The 20,802-nt window shown below is 36.9% G+C and overlaps 1 protein-coding gene across 11 annotated transcripts in view; it reads left to right on the top strand.

The window, feature by feature from the left end:
• Positions 1-20,802, top strand: part of SAMD4A (sterile alpha motif domain containing 4A) — a 295,052-nt gene that overhangs the window by 192,022 nt on the left and 82,228 nt on the right. For 8 of the 11 annotated variants that reach the window (XR_011971822.1, XM_072629807.1, XM_072629808.1 and 5 more), the window contains one exon: positions 16,064-16,327. The exons of the other annotated variants lie outside the window; for them this stretch is intronic. Coding sequence is in view for 7 of the 8 variants with exons in the window: in XM_072629807.1 (XP_072485908.1) it covers positions 16,064-16,327 (264 nt within the window). In the remaining variant the exon portion in view is untranslated. The remainder of the gene's footprint in view (positions 1-16,063; positions 16,328-20,802) is intronic. 11 annotated transcript variants of the gene reach the window in all.

Below are 20,802 nucleotides of genomic sequence, written 5' to 3'. Positions count from 1 at the left end.
AAATGAAATATGTGAAAAATTCTGATTATATCTAATTACAACTTATATATCAATTTTATAATTGACGGCACATTTCCCATGAACTTCTATGCCAGGTTATAACAGTTTAAGGGGTTTGGAAGAGAGAGAAGATGTAGAAATCGTGAATATGTGAAGCCATAAAAGTTGATCCTCTAGAACTAATCAAATTAATTATCAAGACAAACTAGAGAGTCTTAACTATATCTCTTAGTTAAACCCAAAAAAGACCTGTAATTAGTAGTGTAAGCTCAAATTGTGTCTTCTTTAAGTGGTCACCTTATGTGAATTGCTGCATTTGACATTTTATCTGAATCTTCTAATGAATCTGAAAAAAAACCCCACAATTTTCTAATTATTAAATCGCTTTGGTGTCCACAGTCCTGAGAATCTGTTCCCTTATTAAATTATGAAAAAGCTAAGTTATGGAATAGTCAGAACCATGTAATAAAATTATTTACAGCCTTTCTCTTATCTTTAAAAAAGATCCTGGTTTTTGAATGCTATAATATATACAAATGGTTAGTCAACAAACATATAAGTACTTGCTATGTTTAATCCACTGTGTTAAGCTCTGGGGATACAAGTACAAGCAAGTAGAAATATGTATTCAAATTTTAAAATTTCTTTTAAAATTAATTTTAATTTATTTTATTTTATTCATTAAGAATTATTTGTCTTCTCTCTCTTCTTCCTTTCCCAATGGGGGAAAACCTCCAGGAAAACAAAACCTTTATAACAAATATGCATATTCCATTAAAACAAATTCCCACATTGATCATATCCAAAAATGTACATCTCATTTTACATCTTGAATCTTATCACCTTTCTGTTAGGAATGGCTAGCATACATCATCATTAGTCCCCTGAAGTCACTGCTTTTCATTGCAATGATCAGAGTTTTCAAATCTTTTAAAGTTTTTTCTCTTTATAATGTTGTTAGTAGTGTATACATTGTTCTCTGGGTTCTTCTTACTTTACTCTTGCCATCAGTTCATACCAGTCTTTTGAATTTCTCTGAAATTATTCATTTCTACGGCACAATAATATTCAAATTCTTTCATGTACCATAGTTTTGTTCATCCATTCCACAGTTTAAGGGAACCCCCTTAATTTCCACTAATTTGTTACAATGATAAAAAAAAAAGATAACTATATTAATATTTTTGTACTTATGGGTCCTTTTCCTCTTTCTTGGACCTTGTTTGACTGTAGACCTACTTATAGTATTCCTGGGTCCATAAAAAGGTATATATAGTTTAATGATTTGAGGGAGATATTTGCAAATTGTTTTCCAGAATGGCTGGATCAATTCACAGTTCCACCAACAGTGCATGAATTTGCTTGGAAATTTACATTTTAATGGGAGAAATCTGGTAAGGGAGATGGAGGATACTGGCGAGAAGGGGGAAAAAAAACCACCTACATAGTGAAGTTGGAGGTAAAATGGAATATTGTTGGGAACTTTCCTGAGATAGTGTTCTGGGTGGGCAGAATGGGATTCAATCAAAAGGAGAGTGGGGCTCAGGGCAAAGGCCATTCTCTTGTTTTTATCCTATGGCAATCAACTGAAACAACTGCAACAGGGAAAACAGTGGATTGTTTTTTAAGTTTTCTTCCACTCCCTTTTCAAGCTCTTGACCAAATTGCAGTTTTTATTCAGATATAAGCATAGTAAGTCAAATTCTGTCCTCTTCATGCAGCCTTGTGGGCATTTCTTGTCTTTACTCCATGTTTGCAGAATTTCTATTCATTCATATGCCCAGGAAGCAAAAAAGATGTGAAGATAGAGATAAAACTCCCCCAATGTGGAGGATCTTGAGGGAATCCACGAGTCCTATTGATTTGGCACAAACATATACTTCAGTGTTGTCAAATGGCTGTAGTACTGGGTATCATCAGATTTGAGATGTTGGAATGAAAAAAAAATTTTTTTTAGTAATTTCCTATTTATAAATTCCCTTTGATTCAAAGTTATGAAAGTAAAGTCCCATTGATATCCGTGTACTGGCATTTTGTCTAACATGTGACATAAGTAATGACCAAAAAAAAAGTTGAACACATATAAAAATAATTTCCTGCTGTGTGACACCTAGTTTTGCATTATGGAAACTGACAAGGGAGGGCAAATGAATTGTCACCAAAGATTAATGGAGCAATAAAAGTCTGTCAAAACCATTCTAATTTATTTTTTTAAGTTCAAATGTTTAAGTGTTAATGTGAAGAAAGAGTCATAAGTCTTTGTACTGCCTAAAGGCTGACATGCCATGTTCTGTAATAGAAGCTGACTCCAGTCACAAAAAGTCATAATATAAGAGATTTAGTTCAGGTGCTGCTCTTCCTGAATTAGATTGTTTTAGTGTAATACAGTATGGAAATTATACTTAATGGGTAAGATTTTGAACAATGGACAAGCATAAATCTCACTCCTTTTCTTCATAACCTTAAGTTCCCCACCCCCATGTTCTCCAATTTAATCTATAACTTTGTACATGCATATTTTATCCTAGAAAGAGTGTATAGTTTCCCCTATGGGCTTGCTATGAATCCCTCTGCCACCATTTACATCATAACTCAAGAACATATTCTATTTTCCTTATCTAGAATAGAAAAAAATATGACAATCTGGTTTATGTAATAATCTTCCGAGAACCAGATGTTATGAATATGAGTTCTTTGAATAAGATATAGAGACTAAAAATCTAGAATTGAGGATTAGCCTTCAGGACTAGTTAGAGCCTCCAGATTTGTTCTTAACCTTTTCCCTGAAATAATAATGAAAAAGAGCAAGTTAATTTTAACCTTAGTTATTAATACCCTTTTATTACTCCCACAGTTCTGTATTTGGCCATAATGTGTGACTACTTTTATGTTTTTCTTTGAATGATAATGGCATTGATGAAATACCTTAGTATTTTTTTTTTAAAATATATATGCTTTCCAGTATTATTGATCATTTCTCCCAAAATATTATCAATGACTCAGTCTATTGATGGCTATTAAGGAGCTGATTATTGCCTAACAGGACCAGTGAAGAAGAATTTATGATGTTCGGTTCAACATTTGTTAAGTACCTTCTAAGAACTAAGTATGTATTTAAAAAGATAAGACAAAACATGCTTTTCATAAGTTTGAAGTCTAATTAGGGGGACTACAAATATAAATAATTGTTGCACAAGGCAAAAAGTGATTTAAGTTCAGGAGAGATCCAAAGAAATGTGAATTAATTGAGAGATCTCTCCCCTCAGGGAAGCCTTCGTGAATGAGTTATTCTGAATTAAGGATTTTGAGAGATATGGATGTATGAGGGGGAACGGTGTAAACAAACATGCAAAGTTAGGAGAGGGCAGGACAAGAATGGGGAATGGTAAGTAGTCTACTTTGGCTAGACCAAGAATAGCATAAGACAAGATAGAAAAGAGAGATTGAAGCCAGATTATAAGGAGTCTCACATACCAAAATGAGTTTATACTTGTTGCTTTGTCAACAGTAAATAGTCAACATATTTTCTTGAGTGCCTATGTGCAAAGTGTTTTTCTAAACACTGATGTGTAATGGCTTTTCACCTCTAAGTTATGCTCTTATCTTGAATGAATGCCAACAGTTTTGAAGAAGTAGCATTAGCAGAACTTCAGTCTGAAAACACCCCACTATAGCATCCTTTTTAGAGAAGAGCTGAAGCTAAGGATCCAAAATGAGACAGTAGGATGGAACCTGAAGCATTTATGAGAGTAAAAGCTTAAGACAGAAGAATAAACTATAAACATTCCCTGATTCCTTTGCAATAGAAGCCTTTTTTTGGTAGGAAAATACTTTGTAAAATTGTCAATCAAACTTTTCCCCTTCCCATTTGACAAAATTATAGACCATCTTCTTCAGCAAAATGAAAATAAATTGGAAAATGCAGCAAGCAATCTGTCCTGATTTTCTTTTGGGGATTGTGCTAGTTGTTATTATCCTAACACTGTATTCACAACATTTCCTTTTGTGATATATTTCCCATATTTTTTGCTGTATATGTTAGCATTAACAACCCTAGGAACACAGACTTTGGAATCTGTACATTATTCAAGTAATACAGAACTGAACTTGTTATACTAATGTAAGAACAATTAATTTTGATTTTAAGTAATTGATTCTAATTAAGTGAATTTTAAATAATTTTTACTTAATTTAAATAAGGTGATTAATCTTCTTTAACATAAAAATAGTTTTAATGTATTTGGTCATCTCCTATTCCTTTTTCAGATTTCTGAAATAGCCATTTCTGAGCAGCTTAGTTTAAATATAAGTATATGTAGTAAGATTTTGAGTCTAGCACCCTTGTATGTATCCTACCGGGGCGGTCATCATCCATCATCCTGTTACTTAAATCATTACCATATTCATTTCATATTTCTGAATTCTAAAATAATTCAGAGGTTTGCTTGAATGTTTGCTAATTACTAAAAATGCAAACTTTTTCTCATTAATTAGTTAGCTATTAGCCCCTACTTCAACTTATTAAATTTTGTTTAATATACTAGAGAAACTTCTTTGCCTATAAATGGTTGTTTATCTCTCTATATGTCAAAACCCCCAGTCTCCTAATCCTAAGTAAATATCAGAGTTACTGGCTTTACAACTTATTAACAAGGTAACAAATAATAAAAACAAAGATATAAATGTTTGTGATATTTTAGCTGTGAGATCACAGCCATCCATAGTCAATTTTATTACTTCTACTTGAATTCTCCTTACTCCTAAAACACAGTCCCACCATTCAGCATATTCAGATAGCAGCCAAAATCTCTCAAGAATCCCTTTCTTATTTGTTTACAATATAAACTCAGTCCTAATAAGAAATTGGTTACTTCTCTCAGTCTTTTCAGTTTCTCTCCAGTCATGACTGGTAAGAGGCTCCAAAGCAACAGTTAAAACTTTCCCATCTCCTCACTTCTGTAGTGTTTAAGTGTAGTAAGTGTTTAATACAGCCAATCCTCGACTTGAGGGAAGGAGAATAAAAAGGTCCTAGAAAATAGCATAAAAGTCAAAAATTTGAATATTGTTGTTTTGAACCTATAGGAAATGGGAGGGTTAGGTTCCCATGACCACCAAAAACTGCAGTCTTTCTCTAAAGATTGCTGAAAATACACTTGTTTGCATGCAATTTTTATAACAAAACTTTTAATTCTGGTGATAATGCACTTTTCCTAACACAGAAACCACAAAATAGCCCATAAAATGCAGTACACAAAATAAAATAGGTAACATGCAAAACATTTTTTTCTCATTAGTAATTCCCAAGAATTCTGTGACCTGTGTTGTTTTTGCAAATATAGTGAATTCTTGATTTGCTCACATCAAACTTTGCATTCCATGGTGGCAACAGGCATTCTGGAACAAAGTTTATTGAACACCTTTGTTTTCTCACTAAGCCTCATCACTGACTTTACAGATTTGGGCTTAGAGCACGAAGGACTTGCACTATGCTTTGGGAGGGCATAAGTACTACATAAAACTTGAGTTTTAAAGGCTAGCAATGAAAATATGCAACAAATGCATGGGGGGCTCTTTACAATGGTAGAGTCAACAAGACCAGTGAAGCGCCTACTAGAATACCAACCACTCCACAAACTTGCATTCATCATGCCTCTCATTTTTTCTCTCTACTGCACTTAGCCATGAATGAGCACAACTGCCAACTCAAAAGTGAAAATGAAGTTACTATTAAAATCATGGAGTTCTTGAAGTGCCACAACAGTGTGGCAAATGTTGAGAATCAATTCTAAATCTTTACTGATTGATTCCTTAAGAAATATTCTTTATATTGAACGATTCTCTATAAGAGAAGAGGTAAAACAGTTTGATTAGGAAGGAAATTTTCTTCATGTTCTTCTTCATGTTCTTCTCCTTCTGTCACTTGGTCTCTCTTTAGCCCTTACCTCTAACAGACTCTACAATGAACCATTAAACTATTAGGGCTCCCATAAGTTGTATTAAGAGCTGAATCAACTCCCAAAACCTAAGGATCTAAAATTTTGATAAATTGATGAAATATAAATTTTACTGTGAGAACAGTATTTTAATTAGAAAGGAAGATGCTGATTTAGGGCTACAGCAAAAAAGGTTAAATAAGCTAATCACATTTTTGTAAAGGAAATAAGTGGTGATTAATGAAGACTTGAGAAGGGGCGGGAACCACCCCCATCCCCCAGTTTAGGAGAAACTTGTTACTTGGTTGATATAAAAGGTTGGAATTAGGAGTAATTTAAAAGATTACTGCTAAGGCAGCTGGATATAATGCCGGGCCTGGAGTCAGGAAGACTCATCTTCCTAAGTTCCGATCTGGCCTCAGAGAGTTAACTAACTACATGACCCTGGGCAAGTCACTTAACCCTGTTTGCCTCAGTTTCCTCATCTGTAAAATGAGCTGGGGAAGGGAATGGCAAAACTACTGGAGTATCTTTGCCAATCAAACCCCAAATGGAGTCACAAAGAGTCAAGACATGATTGAACAATAAAAAAAAAAAGATTAAAACTTATTCCTTCACTTAAGTGGAAGTCATGCTTCAGCCCTCCAGAAAATAGCCAAGAAACTTGAATGACTTCACTGCTAACTTCTTGATGTCAAGGATTATGTTTTATTCCTCTTTATATTCACAACAGTGCTTAATATGGGTCCTTGCATCTGCAGGTTCTCAACCAGTGTTAAAAAACAACCTAAAAAGACATTAGAATTTCATGTAATTGTCATCATGTGAAGCTTATTCTCTTTTTCTTCTCTTCCCCTAAAACCCATCTGATTTATTCCATTAGGAATACAAAGTCATTCCCAAGCCCTCACCTAGAAAATTGCATCAAATATCAGACGCAGCAGTGAGAAATAACAGGGAGGAAGAGACAAAAATTTTAAAGGCATAATTGTATAAAACCATTTAGAATAGGGTCAGTCCTATCCACCTCAATGACTCCTGAAAGTATTCAATTTTTAACCTCAGTGACTCCTGAAAGGATTCAATTACTTTTTAGCTGAAATATTCAAATGGATATGTTGTGTTATCAATTTGGGAACTCTACAATGCAGATCACAGCCCTTTCATGCCTATTCATTTTTGTCCATGCCCTCCCTTCGGTTCTCAGAGAGAGTCCTCCCACCATTCTAGGGATCTTCCCCATTTGCTCCTGACATTCATGAAGAGGCCAAGTGGAACATTCTGGTCATCCCTACTTTTGGACACATGACACCTGTTCTTCAGTTCCTCATTGGATATATATTACAGTTTGCTCACATCTATCATAATACACTCATGCCTTGCCTTCTACTGAATGTGATATCCATCTAGTCTTTTGGAGACAGTTGTATTTCATGATTCAGTGGCATGAAGTAGCTCCAGGAGAATGTTGGTATTGAAAAAGATGGGTCTTTATTAGAAACTTGAAGTCAGTAAAGGAACTTTGTAATTGCCCAAAAGTCCCTCTCTTTCCCCTATTTTGGGCCCAGTTCATCATTCTTTTTTTTTTTAATTTATTTATTTAACTTTTAACATTCATTTTCACAAAATTTTGGGTTCCAAATTTTCTCCCCATTTGTCCCCTCCTCCCACCCCAAAGCACCGAGCATTCTGATTGCCTCTTATCACCAATCTGCCTTCTCTTTTATCATCCCTCCCTTCCCTTGTCCCCATCTTCTCTTTTGTCTTGTAGGGCCAGATAACTTTCTATACCCCATTACCTGTATTTCTTATTTCCTAGTAGCAAGAACAGTGGTCGACAGTTGTTCTTAAAACTTTGAGTTCCAACTTTTCTTCATCCCTCCCTCCCCACCCATTCCCTTTGGAAGGCAGGCAATTCAATATAGGCCATTATCTGTGTAGTTTGGCAAATGACTTCCATAATAGTCATGTTCTGTAAGACTAACTATATTTCCCTCCATCCTATCCTGCCCCCCATTGCTTCTATTCTCTCTTTTGATCCTGTCCCTCCCCTAGAGTGTTGACTTCAAATTGCTCCCTCCTCCCATTGCCCTCCCTTCCATTATCCCCTCCACCCTGTTTGTCCCCTTCTCCCCCCACTTTCCTGTATTGTAAGATAGGTTTTCATACCAAAATGAGTGTGCATTTTATTCCCTCCTTTAGTGGAATGTCATGAGAGTAAACTTCATGTTTTTCTCTCACCTCCCCTCTTTTTCCCTCCACTAAAAAGTCTTTTGCTTGCCTGTTTTATGAGAGATAATTTACCAAATTCCATTTCTCCCTTTCTCCTCCCAATATGTTTCTCTCTCACCCCTTAATTTCATTTTTTAAGATATGATCCCATCCTATTCAATTCACTCTGTGCTCTCTGTCTCTGTGTGTGTGTGTGTGTGTGTGTGTGTGTGTGTGTAATCCCACCAACTACCCAGATACTGAAAAGTTTCAAGAGTTACAAATATTGTCTTTCCATGTAGGAATGTAAACAGTTCAACTTTAGTAAGTCCCTTATGACTTCTCTTTGCTGTTTACCTTTTCATGCTTCTCTTGATTCTTGCGTTTGAAAGTCAAATTTTCTTTTCAGCTCTGGTCTTTTCATCAAGAATGCATGAAAGTCCTCGATTTCCCGTTGAAAGACCATTTTTTCCCTTGAAGTATTATACTCAGTTTTGCTAGGTAGGTGATTCTTGGTTTTAGTCCTAGTTCCTTTGACTTCTGGAATATCATATTCCATGCCCTTTGATCACTTAATGTAGAAGCTGCTAGATCTTGTGTTACCCTGATTGTATTTCCACAATACTTGAATTGTTTCTTTCCTAGCTGCTTGCAATATTCTCCTTGACCAGGGAACTCTTGAATTTGGCCACAGTGTTCCTAGGAGTTTCTCTTTTTGGATCTCTTTCAGGCGGTGATCGGTGGTCTCCTTGAATACTTATTTTGCCCTCTGGTTCTAGAATCTCAGGGCAGTTTTCCTTGATAATTTCATGAAAGATGATGTCTAGGCTCTTGTTTTGATCATGGCTTTCAGGCAGTCCCATAATTTTTAAATTGTCTCCTGGATCTATTTTCCAGGTCAGTTGTTTTTCCAATGAGATATTTCACATTATCTTCCATTTTTTCATTCTTTTGGTTTTGTTTTATGATTTCTTGGTTTCTCATAAAGTCATTAGCCTCCATCTGTTCCATTCTAATTTTTAAAGAACTATTTTCTTCAGTGAGCTTTTGAACCTCCTTTTCCACTTGGCTAATTCTGCTTTTTAAAGCATTCTTCTCCTCATTGGCTTTTTGAATCTCTTTTGCCAATGGAGTTAGCCTATTTTTCAAAGTGTTATTTTCTTCAGCATTTTTTGGGGTCTCCTTTAGCAAGGTGTTGACCTGCTTTTCATGCTTTTCTTGCATTTCTTTCATTTCTCTTCCCAGTTTTTCCTCCACCTCTCTAACTTGATTTTCAAAATCCTTTTTGAGCTCTTCCATGGCCTGAGCCCACTGAATATTAATTACGGAGATTTGGGATACAGAAGCCTTGACTTTTATGTCTTTCCCTGATGGTAAGCATTGTTCTTCCTCATCTGAAAGGTTGGGAGGAGATATCTGTTCACCAAGAAATTAACCTCCTATGGTCTTATTTTTTTCCCCCCTTTTCTGGGCATTTTCCCAGCCAGTTACTTGACTTCTGAGTTTCCTTTCCACACCCATCTCGCCTCCAGATCTGCCCAGCAAGCACTTGGGGGCTGAGATTCCAATGCTGCTTCCCAGACTCAGGGCTTTCAGCAAGGGCGGGGCTGCTATTCAGTGTGAGATTAAGTTCAGCTGCTTGGGTCTGGGCAGGGCCACCATACAGGGCTCAGTTCCTTTAGGGGGTTTATGCAGAGACCTTCAACAATGGATCCGGGCTCCTGCCTGCTTTGGGAGCCCTTGTCTGCTGCTGCCTCTGCTGCTGCCTCCCGAGGGGGCCTAGGTTATGGAGACACCCCACTCCCCTCTTGGTGAGCTGAAAAGACCCTCTCACTGACCTTTGGTGCCTGTGGGTGGAGGGACCTGTGAGGCCACTGGAGATTCTGTCCCTGAAGCCTGCTCGGATCTGCTCCTCTGGGTGCCACGTAGCCAAGGCAGGGCTGGCTCTGCTCTGGGTCCGGTGCGCAACGGACCTTTCGTGTCAGTTTTTCAGGTCTCTCTGGAACAGAAATCTCCTCCACTTTGTTGTTTTGAGGCTTCGGCTGCTCCAGAATTTGTTGGGAGTTCTTCTTTACAGGTATTTTATGGACTGTGGGTTTGGAGCTAGTTTATGTGTATCTTTCTACTCTGCCATCTTGGCTCCTCCCCCGCAGTTCATCATTCTTACGTGTATGTGTGTGGATGTTGTTGTTGGACAAGGTCTACTGGGCATCCATCCAAATGTACATTTAAATCTAATCAATAGGTATTCTTCCATTTAGTTTTTCTTCTATGGATAGACAGGCCAAACTCTTGAATGATCACAGACCCCCTCCAACAGACTTTTCAGTATTGAGTTGTTGGATAAAGTCAGTAGCCCAAGGTTACATGCAAATAGGAACTTTTTAAGGACATTCACCTCTTTTATCTCACCTCTGAACAGGATCTCCATCCTGCCCACAGGGGGGAAAATCTTTTCAGGGAATACATTTTTTCTGTTTTATACCTTGCCTTATGTTTATTAACAGAGGGTGAAGGACTGGGTTATTTTTATTGCTTTGTATTCCAACTAATCATGAAGGATTTTGATGTATGAATGAAATTGTTTTAAAAGAACCTATAAGGTTTGTTCTTTAGAATGAATTTTTTTTCTAATCAGGAAATAGTCAGCATAATGGGATCTTATATTGTTCACCTCTTTCAGTTAATTATACAATGGTAAGGATGATGCAGTCCAGTGTTGATTATCCCTTATGAAAGCCTGTATGTTTACCTACTAATATATTTATCAAGGATGTCTTCAATTCATGTATAGGTGATTCTCCTAAAGATTTTGTGTGGATGAGAAAGTATATAGGTTAGAAATTACTAATGTTCTCTTGTTTACTTTTTTTTAAGTATTAGTAAGGTCTAGGAATTCCCCCACAAATTTAATAGCTTCCCCTCCTTCAGGTATCTTGCTGTATCTATCCCTCAGTGCTTTCACAACAGCAACCTATTGTTTATAGCACAGTATAGTAATAAATACTCATCAATGACATTAATAGTAATATTTTTTTCCAACAAAAAGGTTAAATGATGTTCCATATATTTTGTTTAAGAAGGCAGGCACCTGTGTAAATATCTTAGAAAACTGCCATCAAAAGTGGTTAATTTTTTAAATTAAGTGAATAAAAGGGTGAACTTCAATTAACTAGAAACTCACTCATGAAATAACTGGTGGTCCTGGATAAGTAAGTTATTTAATTTAGGGGTAGGACAATGTTGCATGGACATAAATGAAAGGGAAACCATGTTGCTTCTCAAATTAGAATGTCTAGAGAGGATATAGAATTCCTCCCCAGGAGGGCACCAAATATCCTAGAAAGTCCTTTCCTACCTTTTAATAATTAAAAATTTTAACTAAATCAAAGAAATGGAAAAAATTTCAAAGATCAAAATCCAAATGCAGTTATTCTTCTAAGACTTATTGAAAGACTACTCATTTTTGTCTATTTTGTTGGAGATGTTTCAGCATAAAAGACTTTATAAAGTTATCTAAGGTCAGAGAAGCCTTCTAGCACTAGAGTTATGTGTGAAGTATCATTTCTTGATTACCTGGATTATTTTGAGCCCTTATCTTGAGATCCTTAATACTTGTTAAAACAAAACATGTATATTTAACACATATATTTAGATTTCCTCTTTAAGTTCTTCCCCTCTTCTTTTTATTAGATTTACTCAGTATTATGATTTTTATAAAAAGTTCACTTGAATAAACATTCCCAAATGAAGTCTCCCGGTGGAATACAGATGTACCTGGATTCTCTTTTGGAAACTAAAGACCAGCTATTTCGATGTAAATCAATAAATAACTTAAAATTCAGCTTTGGTTTTCAAGAGCACTTGGAAGGTACTGTTTTGTTCCTTTTGGAAATCTGTGGGATGATTTCTCATTTGCCGTGCCCATTTTACATACTTTCCTCTCTTCCTTGCTCCTACTACAAAGTAGGCATAGAACAGAAAATTCCATGGTAGGAATTTATATTTATGCTTTTCTTTCCAACAAGTGCTAAGATTTTTTTTTCAATGAATGCCTCCTTCTATAGCATCGACTCCTACTTTTAAACAAGTTAACTAAAGTATTTTCTTGTTCTTTGGCATGATGCATAGCACAGGCAGAGCATTCAGAAGTTTTGTCTCTAGTACCTAACAACACTTCTGAAAAGCTTCTCAAAGGCGCATTTCTATCCCCTTCCTTCCTCCCTCATTGAATAGGAACTTGGGTTCTTTTGAATTACAGTACTCTTTCCAAGTGGTCAGCATTGGAGTTCGTTCTTCTCTGAAAAATGGTAACTGACAGTCTGCCGTTAGCTGTCTGATTGCTCCTTAACTGTGTTGCCTAACTTTTCATACTGACACTATGCTAAGAGGTAAGTAATAATTACCTCTTCTGGCAAGCCCTGCGTAGAGAAAGCATAGAGCTCTGATAAAGTCAGCCATACCAACATATTCTATTGCCAGCATCACACCCACCTAAACCCATACCCCAAAGAATTTCAGTCTGTCTATGATGGACTTCCTTGATTAGTCATTATAATTTCCTGTCATTTTTTACTTGGGAAAGGTAATGATTTTACATCCCAGAGGTTCTGATAAAAAGTCTCCTTCACAGAGCTTCCTATGGGAGCATTGAAATGAACTATTAGTCTATGTTTAAAGCACCACTTCTAGCCTTTTCACTGCTAAACACCAATTTAATACAACTTTCTTTAGCTGGTTGCCATGGTTGATTACATCCTATGAGGTTTCAGTGTTGGGTGCCAGCTTTTGAAATAATGTTTGCTTCTTTCTAGGATATAGAGATGAAGCACTTAACCAGGGGTGTGCTGGTAAATCTTTAACAACCAGATCTCTGGAAAAAAAAAAACCCCAAAGTATCCATTGCACACTTTTAAGTCTAATCTACATTATTAACATTTTCTCCAGCACTTTCTTAAGTCTGGGCAATTAACAAACCAATAAGTCAATCCCTGATTTTTGTAGCATTTGCCAATTTCTGAGGAGTAGCTGTTTACACTGAAAAATTTAACAGTTGGCTCTTGACATATACTTTGAACTGGCTCCAGCGTACCCCAGCATGACAATAAGTAAATGAAAAATAGACCTGACTTCTCAGATGAAATTTGGATTTTGGAAGGTGTCAAAGACAAAATTTCTCTTTCTTTCCCCTAAGAACAGTCAAATTCAAGTGAAAATCATGAACATAATATAGGTTTCTAATTTTTTTTTTTAAATCCATATAAGCTCTGCAAAGTGAATAAACCTTTGGTGTCACTTAATCACCTGTGTCAGTGTGGGAATTGAGGCAGATTTAGCAGAAAGAAAAATTGAATTTTCTCTCCCAGTCTTAATTTGTAGTCAAACAATCAGGATATATAGCATTGTCCTTGGCATTCAAAAATGACAACCTATGGCCACCATGTGGTATTTAAGGACTCTAATGGCTAGTTAGCTGCCACAACCATTCTTCTCAGAGTCTGTTCATTTGGCGTTCTGCTCAATGACTGACTTCTATATTCTCGATCTCATATACTACTAATATTCATTGGGAACATTTCTTAGATGGTCCAAAATATTTATAAGCAAGAATAGATAAAGAGTACAAGCAGACAAAGAAAGCTGGGGCTTCTGGGATTTTAGTGCTCACTGTCCAGTTCTACCCAGCATAGGCAAGAGATGAGTTTTCTAGGTTTCTTGGTTTTCTTGTCAACTTGCTTTTCTAACTTTGCTATGCTTTTTTTTCTTTTTCCCTCACTTTTCTCTTGGTTGATTCTGATCAAATCAGGCAATAATGCCATTTCTAGGAAGGTCATTTCTGAAAGTCTTGTAACTAGGATATTTAGTGGAAATTGAAACCTACAGTATAATAGAGCTGATTCCCTGCTCCTGTATTCCCCCTGCCGTCCTGCACCCGCAATACGCATATGTCTGAGTTAGACAGTAAGTCGTTTATCTTGAGACCCATATAATTTTTGTCTCTGACAATATTTGCCCAAAATGAGAAGCTGTAGAATCAGTAAATTCCCATAGGTTTCAAATTCTGGAGAAGGCACCTAACTTTCTCCACCTTAAGAAATTATATCCTTCTCGAATTACTTTTGATAATAATAATAATAATGAAACCAGTGATGATAGCTAGCATTTATATGGAGCATATTAATGTTTGCAAAGTGCTTTACATTTCATTATCTTATTTGATCCCCATAATAATAACCCAGAAGGTAGATGCTACCTCCATTTTGAAGATGAGGAAGCTGACACTAAGCAAAGTTAAGTGACTTATCTGTGATCACTCAGGCAAGTAAAGTGTCTGAGGCAGGATTTGAACTCAGGTCTACCTGACAAGTTCAACACTCTTATTCATTTAGGTGCCTATATGACCACTATACTGTACAATGCTTCCTTTCAGCAAGCATCTGTATGGATAGAAATAATAAAAGCAAGAGGTACATTAACTCCTACTATCAAATGCAATAGGTTCTGAGAAGTGAAGCCTAATTAATACCAACTGAATTTTAACAACATTAACCACCTCACTGTTGTCACCTAATGCAGCCTACATACATTTTTCTTGGACATTTAGAAAAATCCAAACAGTTCTGAGCTGGGTTTTATTTTCTTGAGTGGATGGATGCATACATACGCTACAACATTAATAAAAGCAGGTTAACAAAAACAGCCAAATGAATTCAGAATTTCACTTTTTTTGTTTTCCAAATGTAGAGGAAATAATGTCAGAAAAGCCATGTAAAGCTAAGTTAGACTTTATGGGAAAACAGTTGAGCCTAAGATGGAATTGAACGGTTGCAGTGAAAAAAATGTTTTAAAATGCATGTGGAAAAAAAAATGCATGTGGCCCAATCCCATGTTAGTGTAACAGTAATTAAAATAAACTTTGCCTCTAGGAAAAGTGTTAAAAGAATTTTATGAATAGTCTTACTTTTAAAAGCTGTCTCCTTGCCTCTTTAGCTGCATATCCAGAAGAACCAAATCCCTCAAATAGTGATTTTAGTGAACTATCCCTTCCATAAACAGGATCTAGCTAAATGCATGAGTTTTGTTGCTTTTTTTTTCAAGTTTTCTCAAAAAGAGAATAAACTTAGGGAACAGATGCCATGCAGTGCACACAAGGATAATACATGGTGGTAAGGATCATTCAGGATTTACTTAAGACTGCCCCTGGGTTCTGAATGGTATCCTTGTTACCTGGAAATGTTTTCAGTGTAAGTTTGGCACTAACTTGCTGGAACAGGAGAAAGAATCAGTCCTTTCACAGCTGCCAGTTTCCAATCTGTTTAGCCCAGACTGGTTGTAGTATGTAGTGATGTAAACACCCATTCAGTCTGCACTATCCATTGACAGGTCTCTGTGACTTCAACTGAAAAAAAAATCCACAATAGAGCAGCATGCTCAGTCTTCTCTTAATGCTGTTCAGATTTGAAAAAAAGCAGTTTATCAGCTGACCCTCCTCTAAGACATATATTACTCTAATGATCTAAATGATATCAACTGTCTTTTAGAATTTCCTGATGCACCTTACTCATTATGGTCAGATGGCTATTTTTCAAGTTATTATAGCCCTATTCTAAGAATCTTGATTTGATGGCTTAAAAACCAAAACATTTAAAGATTAAGATTAAATGCCTGATGGATATAGGTGTGCTTTAAAGTAAAAAAAAAAAAAAAAACCAAAAAATCAAAGCTGCTGGAAGTACTTGATCTTTTTTCCCCGAAAGAAATAGCCAGCCTTGATTTTTGTCTTCTCATTTGGCAGCAGCAACATCGTGGTAGTTAAGAGATTAGTTTTGCCCACCATGGTTAATTGTTATAGGGGGTTCTTCTGCAACCCAGGACTAAAGGGGGGGGAATAACCTGTTTCATTTTATTTTTTTTTCCAGTTCTCTCAGGCCAGGCACATCACAGCCCTTTGAAACGATCTGTATCCCTTACCCCACCCATGAATGTGCCAAACCAGCCTCTAGGACATGGATGGATGTCTCATGAGGACTTACGTGCTAGAGGACCCCAGTGCATCCCATCCGATCATGCCCCCCTGTCTCCACAAAGCAGTGTAGCCTCTTCAGGAAGTGGTGGGAGTGAACACTTAGAAGATCAGACTACTGCTCGTAACACATTCCAAGAAGAAGGTAGTGGTATGAAAGGTGAGTGAAAAAATAAGAACCCACTTGGACAGATTACCTCACTTTATTTATAGGTAGAAGCCTAAAAGGAGAGGAGAGTTAGTCAGTCAGAGGAAGGCCTCCCAAGGTCTCAGTAATGACAGCAAGTTTCCATCCCATCCTTAAGGAACTCTGAAATGTGGCCATGTACTCTCTGCATAGGGCTTCATATAACTCTAAATCCAAGGAGGCAGAAACCAGAGGAAAGAGAGGTCAATGTTCCCTTTTAAGCATTGGCTTCCAGACTAACTACATGTATATGTATAGCAGGCATGGTAGGGCCTGCCATGGCAGATATACCCATCCTTCACAGCGTCCTGCTTTAGAAAGATGCTATGCTACTACAGTGTGCTACCTTGTTCCTTTAATCAAGGAGCTATTGATAATTTAGGAAAAAAATTGCTTCTATTGCTCATATCAAAGAGTTGCACTGGTGCTTTCTTTTTCCCCCTGTTGTCCCCTTTTATCCAAAGTACCCTTTAAAATCTTTTCCATGATTCTGTTTAAGGACATGAACATATCACTAAGTGTCTTTGGTAAAATTGTTAAGTATGATATCTAGATCTGAAGATATAGGTGATAGCCTTCTGTGCAACATACACAAATGCCCGAACACTTACCAATCAGTTAGCTCCCTTTACAGTCATTTAGCAGAATCAACCAGTCAACAAGCATTGATTAAGCTTTTACCATGTGCTAGGTGCTATGACTACAAAAGCAAAAAATGAAACAATGCCTGCTATTGAGGATATTCCGTTCTATTGGGGAGTCAACATGTACATATAAGTATTTACAGAATAAATTATACAGAACAGATGCAAAATAAATTCAAGCTAGTTAGGGAGAGAGGGCAGGAGTACCTGGGGGATCAAGAAAGGCTCTGTAGAAGATGATACTTCAAATGTATCTTGAAAAAAAGAGTAGGAGATGAGAAAACAATGCATTTCAAGTATAGATGATGGCCAGTGTAAAGACATGGCACTGGAGATGGAGTGCCATGTATTCAGAACAAAGAAAACAAGTTTAGCTAGAATGTAGAGTGAGGAAAGGGAAGTGTAATAGATAATGAACCTGGAAAGGTAAGTGCTTAAGGAGTTTATATTTTATCCGAGAAGCTATAGGGACCACTTTGAGTTTATTGAAGAGGGTAGTGGCATGACCAGATCTGTGCTTGAGGAAAATCACTCTAATAGCTGTGGGGAGGATGAATTACAGAGAGACTGTAGGCAGGAAGAACAAATAGGAGTCTGTCGCAATAGTGTAGGTAAGAGATGTTGAGGGCCTGAACTAGGATGTTGTGGCTGTGCAAGTAGAGAGATGAGAGGGGTGTGCCACAGATAAAAACAGTTGGATATGCCCACTGAATAGATAGCAGAATATGGTGAGTTAAGGGTAAAACCAAGGTTAAAAACCTAAGATACTGGAGGAAAAACCTAGGATACCAGAGGAATGAGAGTTTCCTTGACAGAAATAGGGAAGTTTTTCAGAGGAGTCGGATTGGAGAAAAAGATAATTCTGTTTTGGGCATGTTGAAGTTGAGGTATTCCATGGACATGTAGTTTGAAATGTCCAGTGGGGAGCTGATGATGTGGGATTGAAGCTCAGAGACAGACTGTGTTTTGGATATACATATGTGTCTGTGAATCATCTGCATAGCGATAATAATTAAACCCATGGTTGCTGCTGAAATCACCAAGAAAGAGGAGAGAGACAAAGAGAGAGAGAGAGAGAATAGTGGTCATCAATTTCAAAAGCAGCAGAAGAAGTCAAGAGGATGAGGGACTGAGAAACAGTAATTAAATTTGGCAATTAAAAGACTGTTGGTAATTTTTAAAAAAAGTTTCAATTGAGTGATGAAGTCAGAAGGCAGAAAACAAAGGGGGAGAACTGAATGAGAGTCAACAAAGTAGAAGCAATGACTGCAAACCTCTGTTCCTAGGAATTTGGCTAAGAAAATGAGATAAAAGATGATTATGTGAGAAGATGATAGGGCCAAGGGACAAGTGAGGGTTTTTTGTTTTTTTAGTTTTTTAAGGATGAAGGGAGATTTGGTCATGTTTGAAGACAATAGGGAGAGAACCCGTGGAGATACTTTGAATCCTAGAGAGAAAGAAGGGATAATTGAGAGGGTAGTCCTGGAGAAAGGGACATGATCAAGGGTACATATTGGACTTGGCAAAGATACAGGACAGTTCATTATAGGACATTGGAGTAAAGGAGAAGAAAAAGGAGGAGGAAGACATCAAGGATTTTAAGGTGAAGACAAGAGGAAGCTCATGGCAAGTGCTCTTGATTTTCTCATTAAAGTGAAAGATTTGGTCCTCAGCTGAGACAGTGGGAGAAAGAATAGGTGTGAGTGACTTGAAGCTACAAACTGTATCTGTGGGGTATGGGATAAGGAATCAATCAGAAAGGAGATAGATAAAAGAATTGTCTTGCTCTACAGTGAGGGAAAGTGGAAGCTAGATAACATAAATTTGTTTCAAAAATCTTCAACAAGCAAGAATATTTCCACACACAAAGGCCAGAAAAAGTACATTGTCTAGAAAATCCCGACTCCATTATATACAGATATACCTGTGTGAATTTAGTGTGGTCTTACCAACCTTGCCCTGCTTTTCTTGTTCCCTTCTGAACTTCCTCTCTTCTGTTATTTAAATGATCAGTGGTGCTATTTTCTTTCTTTTCTCTTATTTACATGACTATCATCACCCCCATTCTTCCCTTCAAATTCTCCCCATCCCTCAAATAAAAACTTTACCTTGTAGCAGTTATGTATGGTCAAGCAAAGCAAATTTGTGTAGTATTGGTCATATCTGAAAATGTATTCTGTATCCATTGTATTACCTCTCCACCAAAGACTCATAGAAATGCTTCTTTATCAGTCTTTTAGAGATATGATTGGTTTTTGCATTGATTAGAGTTCTTAATGTTTAAAGTTCTTTTCCTTTACGATGTTGTGATCTTACATGAAGAGTTCTCTTACTTCTGTTCCTTTTACTTTGCATCTATTTATACAAGTCTTTTCAGGTTTATCTGAATCAGTCTCTTTTTTTTTTTTTTTTATTTATTTATTTTGATGGAGCAATACCGCACCATTATATTCACGTTCTGTACTTGATCATTTGAATTTGTAGTGATCCTGTGTGACCTCCTATAGCTCCCACTGGCAACGTGAGTGAAGGAGGAAGATGGTGGGAGTAATCAAGGGTTTGAATTGGCATAGGACAAGTGGAGATAGAATGAGAGAAGAAGGGATTCTGTACTAGAGAGAGGAGCGTGGCTAGAAAGAGAAAAAAATCAAGTCAGGAGCAGTACTAAGGGTGTAGGAGGTCATCAGGGCAAAGAATAGGATTTCTAAACTGCCCATGGGAAGTTCAAAGGAAATGTGTATGAATTAAAGCCATAGCTATGGAGTTGCTTACACACTTTAGGGGAAAGTGCTTAACAGATGTAAACTAAGAATAATTTGAGGAGGATGATGTATTAGTCAGAGCTCTTAAAGAGTGTCAGTGAGTGGATAGATGAAAAAGCAGTTATTAAGAGCTTCCCATGTGCCAAGCATTGTGCGAAATCCTGAAGATACAAATAGAAAAGTGATACAGTTGCTCCTCTCAAGGAGCTCACAATCAAATCAGAGAAGGCAACACATGTAAGAATGAGTCATAGTTTTTCTCTGAATTTCAGTGACATGGAAAAGATTTCCCAGTTCTGTGGTTTCAATTGAAAATAATATCTGACGGAAGTCTAAATCCTGAGCCCTGACTGAGCTGCTGTCACAGCAGAGCACACAAAGGCAACATTATCCAGGTGGCTAGTGCTCTCTGGGCTAGGAAGAGGGGACTGGTTGATAGGCAGTTTGCTTTACCTGAAGTCTTTTGTCAGAGGTCATCCAGTCTAGTGCTGTTCCTGAGGTGTGTGATAGGTGGTGTTTCTACCATGTTCCAAATTGCAGTTCCTGTTATCATGTGGAAGATATTTCTGTTTTTTTCTCTTCTTTGCAGATTGGACTTGAGAAATTGGCCTTTGAAGGACACTAAACATAAAGCTAAAGGTTTTTCTTTTTTTGATGTATAGAGATGTATAGAGAAATAATTCCTTCTTTCCTCTTAACCATGCTCAGGAGAACATATGACATTTTCCCCCCAAACTAGCAATTCACTCCAGTCCAAGCCTAAAAACATTCATTAAGGGTTAACTATGTGCATGGCCCTGGGAATGCAAAAACAAGTCATAAAATACTTCCTGTCCTCAAGGAGCTTATTATATTCTACTGAAGCTCAGGTGTTTTATCTATGAGTCTAAAGTACCCCTAGGTTCATGATAGTGCATTAATTAATAATATGATTTATCTTTCTATCTGGATCATAAATAACCTGAGTACCAGGTGTTGTCTACAGTCCTTCAATTCAACTTGACTATTTGTGAAACAGGGTCATTAAATGGCTTTGAGAAAT

Source organism: Notamacropus eugenii, chromosome 1, assembly GCF_028372415.1.
Source record: "Notamacropus eugenii isolate mMacEug1 chromosome 1, mMacEug1.pri_v2, whole genome shotgun sequence".
Taxonomy (NCBI): Eukaryota; Metazoa; Chordata; class Mammalia; order Diprotodontia; family Macropodidae; genus Notamacropus; species Notamacropus eugenii.
This window is presented reverse-complemented; position numbering and strand designations above follow the sequence as displayed.